At 41.7% G+C, this 13,613-nt stretch overlaps 1 protein-coding gene across 1 annotated transcript; it reads left to right on the top strand.

The window, feature by feature from the left end:
• The first annotated feature begins 366 nt into the window (after positions 1–366).
• On the top strand, positions 367–5,996 carry LOC118556253 (TBC1 domain family member 15-like). Its single transcript, XM_036128607.1, has 7 exons — positions 367–453; positions 1,198–1,299; positions 2,853–2,927; positions 3,015–3,162; positions 3,252–3,459; positions 5,392–5,494; positions 5,757–5,996. Exons 1-7 carry the CDS (start codon positions 436–438, stop codon positions 5,994–5,996), a joined length of 894 nt encoding a protein of 297 aa, XP_035984500.1. The 5' UTR covers positions 367–435.
• The last annotated feature ends 7,617 nt before the right edge of the window (positions 5,997–13,613 follow it).

Raw genomic sequence — 13,613 nt, 5'->3', positions numbered from 1 at the left:
CCTGCTGTTACTTGACTATAAGTTTTATTCGGGGCAACCACAGAAAAAAGGCTTATGCGCGATCTGTTTGTGTCCATTAGATATATTCTGAGCTTGAACACCAAAAAATTAATTTAATTAGCTTTAAACTGTGTGCATTTGACACATTTTATGAGGTTCCAAAGTTTGCTTTTATTTCCGGCCGGCTTTGCTTCTAAGTAAACAAGGAGATTTAGATTTAAATAAACAATTTCGAATTAAATTAATTCATTGTGTAATATGTTGTTTTTGTAACATACTTCTATTTAAATTTCTGCTTTGGTTTTAATCTTTTTAATTCTTGGTTTTTCATTTTACCGGAAACACCGTGTTCGCGTCACCGGAAGCTGAGCTGTCAGCTTTGTTTTGGCAGCTGCTGGTCACATGATGTGCTGACGTCAGAGGTAGAGCAGCAACATGGCGGAGCTGTTGAAGGTAAGAAAACATGAAGGAAAACATGGATCTCCGCCGCCGTTTTAAGTCCGGAGTTTGGTCTCAGGTTGTACGGAGCTCCGCGGGGACCAGGCGGGCTGCAGCTCAGGCCGCCGGCCGCGGTGGTTAGCTGCCGGGTTATCGGCACCAGGAGGAGGAGGCAGCACAAGGGAGGGTGGTCACTGCCAGCAGGGCGACGGTTCCAGTCCGTGCTGAACTTCCGAGTCGGTTCTCCTCCAGACGGGTCCGGTTCTCCGGCGGTTGGCGGGGAGCCTTGGGATCCGGTGGGACCACGGGGTGTTGTTGAGACTGACGCCCAGAAACACAGCTGCTGGTCCGGCTTCAGGCCGAGTCTCTCTCCGCCCCCTCCCCCCGTCCTCCGGTGCTGCCAGCAAAGTTCCCAGAAACAGTAAAAAGCGGGTTAAAATGAAAGCAATCCGGTTGTAAAGATGGGATAAACTGGTGTATTTGGTAAAATATTCGTCCCTCCCAGTCTAACTCTGCTTTAACTCAGTCCTATTTGAATTGTGGTTCCTGTTGGACAAACAACGCTGATAGTGAAACTAGAACAATCCAGGCTGGACTTTTCCGGTCAAACTCCGGTTTGTTCCTGTCAAGCGTCCTTTTTGCATACAGTGATCTGCTCAGAACGTTCTTTAAATCTGACCTGGATCTGTGCTTGCTGATTGGACCAGAGATTTCAGGTAACCTTCCTGTCTCCCAGTGACTAAACTTTGCCCCCTGCAGGTGATATTTGAACATGATGGGATCTTCCTCCATCCGAGCCCAGATGAAGGAGGCCCGGAGCAAGATCTGCTGGTTTCAGGAACCCTTCGAGTCCTGGAGAAGGTAAACCTCCTGCGCTGTCTCACATATTTTCACACAGAAACCGTCTTAAGGCTACGTGCGACCGTCTGCGACCCAAATCCGATCTTTTTGTCCGTGCGCGACACATATCTGTCCTTTTCATAGCAGTGTGAACGGCACAATTCTGATCTTTTCACCCACAAATGAGGAAAAGTCAAATTTGTGCCACTTCCATATGTCGTACAAATTCAGATACGTATCGGATGTTTTTCAAAGCGTCAGCAGTCTGAACGGACTTGCCGGATTTGTTTTTTACGTCCCTCTCCTGTCTCTCACTACACAGTAGCAGCAGTTAGTGCTCCATAAAAGACCATTAATAGCAGCGCTGCTTTTTTATCTTACTTCCTCTTCCTATGATGTGGTCTTAATAGTCCCGTTTACACGACCCTTTTTTTTAACCGTGTAGACAACGGTCCGAGCTCGATAACTCAGATAACTATCGAGTGTAAATGGATCCGAAACTGAACTGAACTGTGCCAGACACAACCGAACCGCGCTAAATCTAGACCAGTTCGATAGGTGGGCTCGGCACGGTTCATCAGTGGCTCGGTTCTCTGATAACAAAGAGCGCATGAGCAGACCGCTTCATCTCCTTACAGTCAGCTGACTAATTTTGTGGTTTCAGACATTCATAAAAATACTAGCTTCTCTACCGTGTCACACGGTTTCCAGTGATGATTCTGCTTAGCAGTGTGATGAACCTCAACGTCTGTCGTTGATTCCTGATTAGATGTTCGTTTGTCTTATCCATTTCCTAAAAGCCGACTCTGTCAAATAAATTCACCAATGGTTGCCTTCTTCACCTGACTCTCCGCAAACAACGAAATATCACAATTATAACCAAGCATAACTTCCTGAATGTTACGGGCGCCGCCATTTTTATTTGCTTAATTCCCTCCTTCAATCCTAGAGAGCAGTAGTACCGTAGATCGTCACTAGGAGGCGAGGAACCGTGCTAGCGTGACGTGTAAACGGTCGTCAGAACCAAACTCGGCACGGTTAACTGATCCAAGCTCGGCATGGATCGGTTTAACAAGGTTAGCGTAAATGGGGCTAATATTGTCGGCTTCCATTGCTCAGCTGCTTTCTAATAATAAGGAGATAGGCCGCCGGCCTTTATCCATGTCTTTATTTTATTTTATTTATTTATTTTTACAAATCTTTCTTGAACACTTCTAGAAACAATTACGTTCCCCATTATTTCCATAAACGGTGCGCTGCTGTGTGACGTCTCCTTCTGTTATCTGCGCATGTGGGTCACTGTCCTGAACCGTTCAGACAGCAGTAAGATGACGTTCGCATTTAATAGTAAAATGAACGGCCACCTAAAAAGAAAATCCGATTTCAGCAAAAAAAAATTGTAATTGAGCATGAAGACCTGCAGTGTGAACGTAGCCCGTGTTTGGTTGTCACGGCTTTGGCGTCTTAGGATCAAATCGCTCTTTTTCCAGAGCCGCTGGATTGATTTTTGGCCCGCTCACCTGTGATCTGTGCAGAAAAAGGTGAAATCCTTTTATGCTTTCTTCTACCTGCAGGATGCAGAGATTCTGGTAGAATATCGCCCTCTGGAGGACAGCGTGGACCCGTCCAACATGCTGTGCGCTGGACAGGTTTGTCTCTGCTCGCTCTGTGACGTCGCACCATCTGAGAGCGTTGTGACATCAGGGGGTGTTCAGGTGTGCCGCGTTTCTCCCCAGGACTCCAGTTCAGTGGTGGAGTGGGCCCAGTGTCCCGGGGAGAAGTCCCAGTCCCGGCAGCAGCTGGAGACGCAGCAGAGCTACGAGACCGAGTGGGACATGGTGAACGCCATCTCCTTCAGGAAGAAGAACTGCACCAACGGAGAGGGTGGGTCTGCAACCCTCCTGTCAGAAGACTGACGGAGGACCTCGGTCGTTCTCCTGTGTGTTTGCTGAGCCCTGCGTCTTGTCTCGCAGGCTCTCTGAATCACAGCCAAGAGCGGAGCCGCTGGGCCTTCTCTGTGAACATCAGTGACCTGAAGTCCATAACGGTGAAGGATGAAGGGTGGACCTTTCTCATCCTAAAGCTGAAGGATGCCTTCAGCTCTCTGCCGGCACTGCACTTCCACCAGGGCGGCAGCAAAGACTTCCTGGACTGCCTGAGGAGATTTGCTCTGCTGACCGAGTGAGCATCTGCGGCGTTTTTACTAAAGCAGCATGGTTCGGGTTCCTGCAGCTGTTGGAACAGAACTATTTAGGGGACAAAGTGGGCTAAGGTTTGCTCTACAGTCAGATATAGACCCTCACAACTTTCATTTTTTCTGTTTCAGAGAGACTAAAGAAAAGAAGTGTTTTTTCTAAAAAAGACCAGGCGATAGTTTTGACTCTCACCGAACATGTTGTTAGCCTCGTGAGACCATCCTGATCTCGCGAGCTTTCAAGGTTTCACTCGCAGATCAGTCTGGCTACTCTCCGTTAAAGAAAATTTGGAGCCGTTCACCAAACGAACGTCCAATCAGCGTTGGCTTTGAGGCGGGTTGAGGTGTGACGCAACGAGGAGCGACAGTTCAGTCTAAAGAACATGGCGGCTTTAGCCGATGAAACTAGCGTTAGCGTGGCTATTGAGCAAGTTTTATCGGAATTACAGAGTATTTCTTTGCTGAGCTAACGAGCCTTTACCTGCAGCAGCAAGAGTAGCTTGGCTTGTGGTTGTGTTTTTGTCGTCGCTCGTAACAGAGCGACGAGGAATCTGATTGGTTTATTTGGCCCGTCTATCACCAACATAGGCCAATCAGCTAACCAGTATTTTCGCCCCTTCCCAAAATTACTTCAACGGAAGGTTTCCAGATGGATATGCGGAGCAAATCTATCTGGCGGAGTCAGGTAAACATGTTGTGGCAGTGGAAAAGAATCATATAAAAACGTTTTTTTCCAGTCTACATGAAAGAAAAACACGATTAATGGTGGAAGTATCTTTTGTGTGTCCAGTAGTGAACACACATATAAACAAAACAAAAAAGGTGTAAACCAGTAGTACAATCTTTGGGACGGAAAACAGAGCACTTAGAGTTAAGAGGCAGCCATCCAGAAGAGAAATGGAGTTTAACTCAGAAAGACAGACCCAAGTCTATCCTCTATAGAGAAATAACATTAGGTTATTGGCAGCAACAGCTCATTGGCATGCTAAGTTAGATTAAAAATAACATTAAAAATAACAGAGAGAGAACATAAATGGCGGCAATAATTGCAGATGATTGATAAATGGAGAGTAGTAGGAGAAAGTAGTGGAGTGAGGAAAATGGTCTGTATATCCCCCAGCTGCCTTACCCTGCACTGGATTTGATTATTAAGGACTATATATATATATATATATATATATATATATATATATATATATATATATATATATATATATATATATATATATATATATATATATATATATATATATATATATATATGAGATGATGAGTTTTAAAATTTTGTAATTTTGATTTAACAGGAAGCTAGCCATAAGCAGAAATCTTTTTTTAGACCGCGTGTTAGTAGAAAAGTTTGTTGTCATCTGAAACAGGGTCAGATCTGTGACAATGAGCCCAGCTGTGCATGCCTCAGTATTTCAGGGACTTCCTGGATTGATAAAAGATCAGCTGGTCCTCTCAGACTTCCTCACGCACAGGATTCAGTTTTACCTCTCGGAGAAACTCAGAGCCTCAAACAGATTAAATCACTTGCACTCAAAGTCCAGAAACATTAGGAGCAGTTTGTAAGGCTGCAGGTTGGAGGCGTAGCCGCTAATAGCAGGAGCTGTCGGCTCTCCCGTTTGATCGCATTTGATTTTGAGATACACGCGGCCTGTCTGCAGAGACGCGTCATTTATATGTTAATTTCTGCAATGAAGAAATGTTTCTGTGGCTGAGATGGAGTCGGATTACGGCGCGAGGCTCTCTGATAACTCTTATTAAAGTTCTTATCTGCAGCTCAGTGAAAGGCTGGAGCGCTGCCGGATGTTTGGATTCAGATCTGTGGCGGAGTGACGTTCTGCTTACGCTGCTAAACACACACACACACACCCAACACAGAGGGTCTGAATGCAGCGTGTCTGTGTGTGTTTCAGGTGCCCTGAGGATAAGACGTGTCTTATGGTCAGCACTCCAAACCGAGCTCTGTCCCAATCCTTTGAGAACCTGCTGGACGACAACAACTTTGGTCTCGTTCATGTGAGAACGAAACACAAACACAACGCACACCAGCAGGGCTCAGCTTGCTGATAGGACCCTGAAGCTCCTGTTTAGTCTGCAGTTTTATTTAGTTTCTGTGTGAGCTCGACATTGCATCTTAAAATAATCCCCACTGCCACGTTTTTACAATTTTCTCTCTGTAGGAATGAGCAAAAGTTTCAGTGTTTGTTTTTTTCTCTACACATTCTGATTGATCGCTCTGATCCGGCTGTTATCGCTCTGCGGTGTTTTCCTCCTGCAGAAGTTTAAGCGCGACCCGTATGTGGCGACACTGGGCAGCTTCTCCAAAGTCACCAACTACATCTACGACGCCCTGCGGGGGGCAGAGGAGCAGCAGCAGCGCCCCCCGGAGGAGGTTGCAGACCTGCTGGGTGAAGTCATTCCTGGTCTGGAGATCAACCAGCAGGAGGAGCCGGGCTTCGAGGTCATCACCAGGGTAAGCGGCTCAGATCCTCACACGTACAATCTGTTTATCGCATGATGAATTTAATCAGCACTTTCTGCTACAAACCCCCAGAGGTCATCCCTTGGAGTACAGTTAACCTGTTTAGATTAAATCTCCCTGTGGACACCCGTCTGCTGGGATGTTGTGATGAAAACGGCCACTCACTGAACCGTGATGAACCCTGTGGAGGAAGTTGTTTCTGTTCTGACTTCCTCACCTAAAATCACCTAAAATCACCTAAAGTCACTAACGACCTGCTCCTTGCTGCTGACTCTGGTTTACCATCCATTCTCCTTCTGCTTGATCTGACCGCAGCCTTTGACACAATCTCCCACACATTCCTTCTCTTGGTATCATAAGTTCGCCCCTTTCCTGGTTTCATTCATCCCTTTCAGGCCGCATTCAGTTAAAATCATTCACTTCCTCTCCAGTCCTCTGTCACCTCCGGTGTTCCTCATGGCTCTGTCTTGGAGCCTCTGTTGTTCCTCATTTACATTGTCCCCCCTGGTCATAATTTTTCTAAAATGTAATATTCACTTTCACTGCTATGCGGATGACACCCAGCTCTACGTCTCGACCAAACCCAACTCCACACTCCTAAAGCTCAGCCCTCACTGACTGCCTCCCTGAAATAACCTCAAACTTCCTTAAATTAGATTCCAACAAAACAGAGCCTCTTTTTAATAGGTACAAAATCGACATTAAACAAACCAACTTAACATTTCTGTTCCTGTCGATAAATCCTCCGTCTTTCCCTCTCCACAGGTCAAAAGGTCTAATTATTTCCAACTTCGTAGCATAAATCGTTTCTTGTTCACAGTCTGGTCACTGCCTGTCTAGATTACTGTAACTCTCTTCTTTTCGGTCTTCCACATAAAATACTTCATAAACTAGAAAAGGCTGTTCCTGCGAAACAGCAGTGAGAATGCTAATCTGCAGAATGATTGAGCAGAAGATGCAGAAAACATTGAAATCAGATTTGAAGAATTTGAAAAAGTTTGAAGAATTGAAAGAAATAGAAGAATTTGAAGGATTTTGAAGTTTGAAACATTTGAAGAAATTTGGAGAATTTGAAAAAGTTTGAAGAAATTTGAAATATTTGAAAATTTTCAAAAAATTTGAAGGAATTTGAAAAATTTGAAGAATTTGACAAACTTGAAGAATTTAAAAATTTTGAAGAAATTTGGAGAATTTGAACAAATTTGAAGGAATTTGAAAAATTAAAAAAAATTGAATAATTTGAAGATCACAAACAACTAAAAAAATTCTGAAGAAATTTAGCAAGGCGCCTGCCTCGTGGTACCGTCAAAAATACTAACAGGGAGTAACACTGCGAATTTCAGCTTCCTACGGTCTTCACAGCACCCGCAGTAGCCTTCGAAAGGTACCATGTTAAGTCAATGGACCTCCTAGAAGCCTCTGGCTAAAAGGGTTGTCATGGAGACTCCCTCACAGCTGTAGCCCTCTATTTGTCTGTAAAGGCAGAGCAACCCCGGCTAAGCAGAAGTTGGTAGGACCTTTCTAAAGCTATCTGGTTAGCAACATGCTAACCGTTGGCCGCTAGCATGGTTGTGTTCAGTATCACCGGGTGATTGTACTCTGTCAGTTTGGTCCAAATCCTGTACTGGGAAGTGCCTCAAAAAGGGGTGCCAATACTTAATGTCACCAAACGTGACCAAAGTTCATGGGACAGATTGGCCTCCTTTAGAAACTCAGCCTCACCACATCTGGGCCCAGAACTCAACATTTGACCAAAATGGTCAGTAGCGCCATTTCCCACATGTGGCTGGTGCTGTATTGGCCAATTGGGTCGTGTCTGGGCATCATGCCAGGTCCTGTTGGAAGCAAAGGCCCAATAGAAAAGCATGTGACATCCAAAATGGGACAGAAAACTGACACATGGCTGAAAGTCACTTGAAAATTTTAAAATGTCAAGAGGAAGTGACTGTGCGAATTTCAGATTGCTACATTAATCATAGCCGCTGCAGCGGGCGTCGAAAGTTGCCATTGTATCTCAATGGAGATTCTCCCTCTGGCCCTCAGAGTTCCGTCGTCATGGAAACTCACTGACACAGCTGCAGCGGCCAGTCTCCCGAAGTGCAGAGACTTTGTCAGACTCTGCCTCATTGAAATAGAATGGAGAACTTTGCCTCAAACAACGCTCCATATCTCCTGTTCTGTAAATGGTAGAGACATAATTTTTTCAGCGTTTAGTTCCTAACGGATAGGAGAACAAGAAAAACTATCGGTTTTTGCTAGAAATATTTTAATTTAGGCGTAAAAAATTATGATATAAAGGCGATTTTTATGAAATTTGAGAAATCCTCTACAAATGGTCCCGAACAAATCGCTGTAGCTGAAAAAGTATAAGAGATATCAAAATAATTCTTTCACTCTGAGTATCAGCAGGCTTTTGAGGACTATGGAGTTCATTTTTAGGTTTGTACAAAAATCGGTGTAGGCACAGCGACGATGTAAAAAGTGGATGATGTGGAAGAATGAAGCTCCAAAGCGTTTTTAGGATTTTTCACATTCGCTACTCCCGAACAAATTGTTCCTGCGGAAAAACCGTAACAGTTATCCACAAAATTACTTTTTTATGAGTGCCAGAAGGGTCGGGACATTCATTTGTGAAAGTCTCATGCCTGTACATAAAACGGTTTAGGAGTAGCGACGATGTAGAAAAGTGCCTCATTTGGGGAGATTGAAGTCTGATCCTGTTTTAGCATTTTCCCATAACGCTACTCCCGAACAAATTGTTCCTGCGGCAAAACCGTAACATTTATCGACAAAATTTCTCTTTTGTGAGCGCCAGAAGGGTCTGGACATGAATGTGTGAAAGTCTCGTGCCTGTACATGAAACGGTTTAGGAGTAGTGACGATGTAAATACATGTGATGTTTTGGATTTCCAGGTGTCATTTTTGAAAACCGCTCCATAGGAAATGAATGGGGAAGGTTTCGGGTTAGTGTCGCTCTGAGGTGATTTGCGAAAAATCTATAAATCCCACACCAATGATGGTTACATTTTCCGAATCCAGACAAAAATTCCTACGTTTTGATGTATAATTTATGTGGATAGGTTGAAAATTGAGCGAGTGAGAAGAAGTTGTTCGGAGAAGAAGAATTTGTTGAATTTCTAGAGTGCGCACTCTAACAGAGGCTCCTTGACAACCATAGCAACGCATGTTATTTGCTGAATTTCTTGAAAAGCCAAAATTATTTTAAGGAGGTACTATATGAAAATGGTAAAAGATATGAAAAAGCTGAACTATACCATAATAGCTGAAAGATATCACTACATTTTAAAAGTTGAATGGCGTTTCTAGCTGAAAGTAGGCTGAAGCAGTAAGCTGTCAAAAAGCTGAAATATTTGAAGAATTTGAAGGATTCTCCATTCATTTGAATGAGAGCAAAAAAGTTACAAAAAGTTGAATATTTTAAATATTATAAAAGTTATAATTACCAAAAGTCTTAGCAGTAATGTCCTGAAGGAGCTGAACGTTTTGATACCAGAATGGTTGAAATCGGTTGAAAAATGCAGAACTAGTAGGAAGTCGAAAAACGTACGGAATAATAATAATAACTAGAAAAGGCTGTTCCTGCGAAACAGCAGTGAGAATGCTAATCTGCAGAATGATTGAGCAGAAGATGCAGAAAACATTGAAATCAGATTTGAAGAATTTGAAAAAGTTTGAAGAATTGAAAGAAATAGAAGAATTTGAAGGATTTTGAAGTTTGAAAAATTTGAAGAAATTTGAAGAATTTGAAACATTTGAAGAAATTTGGAGAATTTGAAAAAGTTTGAAGGAATTTGAAAAATTTGAAGAATTTGAAGAAATGTGAAATATTTGAAAATTTTCAAAAAATTTGAAGGAATTTGAAAAATTTGAAGAATTTGACAAACTTGAAGAATTTAAAAATTTTGAAGAAATTTGGAGAATTTGAACAAATTTGAAGGAATTTGAAAAAATAAAAAAAAATTGAAGAATTTGAAGATTAAGAACAACTAAAACAATTCTGAAGAAATTTAGCAAGGCGCCTGCCTCGTGGTACCGTCAAAAATACTAACGGGGAGTAACACTGCAAATTTCAGCTTCCTACGGTCTTCACAGCACCCACAGTGCCCTTCGAAAGGTGCCATGTTAAGTCAATGGACCTCCTAGAAGCCTCTGGCTAAAAGGGTTGTCATGGAGACTCCCTCACAGCTGTAGCCCTCTATTTTTCTGTAAAGGCAGAACAACCCCGGCTAAGCAGAAGTTGGTAGGACCTTTGTAAAGCTACTTCTGGTTAGCAACATGCTAACCGTTAGCCGCTAGCATGGTTGTGTTCAGTATCACCGGGTGATTGTACTCTGTCAGTTTGGTCCAAATCCTGTACTGGGAAGTGCCTCAAAAAGGGGTGCCAATACTTAATGTCACCAAACGTGACCAAAGTTCATGGGTCAGATTGGCCTCCTTTAACAACTCAGCCTCACCACATCTGGGCCCAGAACTCAACATTTGACCAAAATGTTCAGTAGCGCCATTTCCCACAGGTGGGTGGTGCTGTATTGGCCAATTGGGTCGTGTCTGGGCATCATGCCAGGTCCTGTTGGAAGCAAAGGCCCAATAGGAAAGCATGTGACATCCAAAATGGGACAGAAAACTGACACATGGCTGAAAGTCACTTGAAAATTTTAAAATGTCAAGAGGAAGTGACTGTGCGAATTTCAGATTGCTACATTAATCATAGCCGCTGCAGCGGGCGTCGAAAGTTGCCATTGTATCTCAATGGAGATTCTCCCTCTGGCCCTCAGAGTTCCGTCGTCATGGAAACTCACTGACACAGCTGCAGCGGCCAGTCTCCCGAAGTGCAGAGACTTTGTCAGACTCTGCCTCATTGAAATAGAATGGAGAACTTTGCCTCAAACAACGCTCCATATCTCTTGTTCCGTAAATGGTAGAGATGTAATTTTTTCAGCGTTTAATTCTTAACGGATAAGGGAAGAAGACATGCTATCGGTTTTTGCTGGAAAAAGTTTAATAAAGGCGTAAAAAATTATGATATAAAGGGAATTTTTAGCGATTTTCAGAAATCCTCTAAAAAGGTTCCCGAACAAATCGCTCTAGCTGAAAAAGTATAAGAGATATCAAAATAATTCTTTCACTCTGAGTATCAGCAGGCTTTTGAGGACTATGGAGTTCATTTTTAGGTTTGTACAAAAATCGGTGTAGGCACAGCGACGATGTAAAAAGTGGATGATGTGGAAGAATGAAGCTCCAATGCGTTTTAAGGATTTTGCACATTCGCTACTCTTCCCGAACAAATTGTTTCCTGCGGAAAAAACCGTAACAGTTATCCACAAAATTCCTTTTTTATGAGTGCCAGAAGGGTCGGGACATTCATGTGTAAAAGTCTCATGCCTGTACATAAAACGGTTTAGGAGTAGCGACGATGTAGAAAAGTGCCTCATTTGGGGAGATTGAAGTCTGATCCTATTTTAGCATTTTCCCAAAACGCTACTCCCGAACAAATTGTTCCTGCGGCAAAACCGTAACATTTATCGACAAAATTTCTCTTTTGTGAGCGCCAGAAGGGTCGAGACATGAATGTGTGAAAGTCTCATGCCTGTACATGAAACGGTTTAGGAGTAGCGACGATGCGAAAACATGTGATGTTTTGGATTTCCAGGTGTCATTTTTGAAAACCGCTCCATAGGAAATGAATGGGGAAGGTTTCCGGTTAGTGTCGCTCTGAGGTGATTTGCGAAAAATCTATAAATCCCACACCAATGATGGTTACATTTTCCGAATCCAGACAAAAATTCCTACGTTTTGATGTATAATTTATGTGGATAGGTTGAAAATTGAGCGAGTGAGAAGAAGTTGTTCGGAGAAGAAGAATTTGTTGAATTTCTAGAGTGCGCACTCTAAGAGAGGCTCCTTGACAACCATAGCAACGCATGTTATTTGCTGAATTTCTTGAAAAGCCAAAATTATTTTAAAGAGGTACTATATGAAAATGGTAAAAGATATGAAAAAGCTGAAACATACCATAATAGCCAAAAGATATCACTACATTTTAAAAGTTGAATGGCGTTTCTAGCTGAAAGTAGGCTGAAGCAGTAAGCTGTCAAAAAGCTGAAATATTTGAAGAATTTGAAGGATTCTCCATTCATTTGAATGAGAGCAAAAAAGTTACAAAAAGTTGAATATTTTAAATATTATAAAAGTTATAATTACCAAAAGTCTTAGCAGTAATGTCCTGAAGGAGCTGAACGTTTTGATACCAGAATGGTTGAAATCGGTTGAAAAATGCAGAAGTAGTTAGAAGTCAGAAAACGTACGGAATAATAATAATAATAATAATAACTAGAAAAAGCTGTTCCTGCGTAACAGCAAGTGAGAATGCTAATCTGCAGAATGATTGAGCAGAAGATGCAGAAAACATTGAAATCAGATTTGAAGAATTTGAAAAAAAAATAAGAATTTTAAAAAATTTAAAATATTTGAAGAATTAGAAGAAATAGAAGAATTTGAAGGAATTTTAAAAATTTTAAGAATTTGAAATATTTGAAGAAATGTGGAGAATTTGAAAAATTTGAAGGAATTTTGAAAAAATTTAAGAAATTTGAAAATTTTGAAAATTTTAAAAAAATTTGAAGGAATTTGAAAAATGTGAAAAAATTTGAATGAATTTGAAAAATTTGAAGAATTTGAAAAATTGTAAGAAATTTTGAGAATTTGAAAAAATTTGAAGGAATTTGAAAAATTTGAAAAATGTAAAAAAATTGAAGAATTTGAAGATTAAGAACAACTAGAAAATTTCTGAAGAAATTTAGCAAGGCGCCTGCATTGTGAGTATCAGCAGGGTTTTGAGGACTACGGTGCTCTTTTTTATGTTTGTACAAAAATCGGTGCAGGCACAGCGACGATGTAAAAAAGTGGATGATGTGGAAGAATGAAGCTTCAAAGCGTTTTAAGGATTTTGCACATTCGCTACTCCCGAACAAATTGTTACTGCGGTAAAACCGTAACAGTTATCCACAAAATTCCTTTTTTGTGAGTGCCAGAAGGGTCGGGAAATTCATGTGTGAAAGTCTCATACCTGTACATCAAACGGTTTAGGAGTAGCGACGATGTGAAAACATGTGTCGCTTGGGAATGTCAGGTGTGACTTTTCACCGCACCTCCATAGAAAATCAATGGAGAGCGTTTGGGGTTTTTGCCGCTCTGGGGTGATTTGCGAAAAATCTATAAATCCCACACCAATGATGGTTACATTTCCAGAATCCAGACAAAAACCCCTACGTTTTGATGTATAATTTATCTAAATAAAGTGAAAATTGAGTGAGTGGAGAAGAAGTTGTTCAGAGAAGAAAAATCGTATAGGAACGGCGTGCAGAGTGGCCACTCTAACTTAACTCCCTAGCAACCATAGCAACGCATTTCATTTTTCTGATTTTACTGAAAATTGCACAAATTGATTTAAAGGAAGGTACTATATTAAAATGGTGAAAGATATGAAAAAGCTGAAGTAGCTGAAGATAGCTGAGAGGTTTATTTGACATTTTAAACAGTTGAACAGTTTTTTCTAGCTGAAAGTAGGCTGAAGCCAGTAAGCCTGTCAAAAACTGAAAAATTTGAAGAATTTGAAGTATTCTCCATTCAATT

This window comes from Fundulus heteroclitus, unplaced genomic scaffold (genome assembly GCF_011125445.2).
Source record: "Fundulus heteroclitus isolate FHET01 unplaced genomic scaffold, MU-UCD_Fhet_4.1 scaffold_1022, whole genome shotgun sequence".
In the NCBI taxonomy this organism is placed as follows: Eukaryota; Metazoa; Chordata; class Actinopteri; order Cyprinodontiformes; family Fundulidae; genus Fundulus; species Fundulus heteroclitus.
Note: the sequence above shows the minus strand (reverse complement) of the source record. Positions and strands in the feature narration are given on the sequence as shown.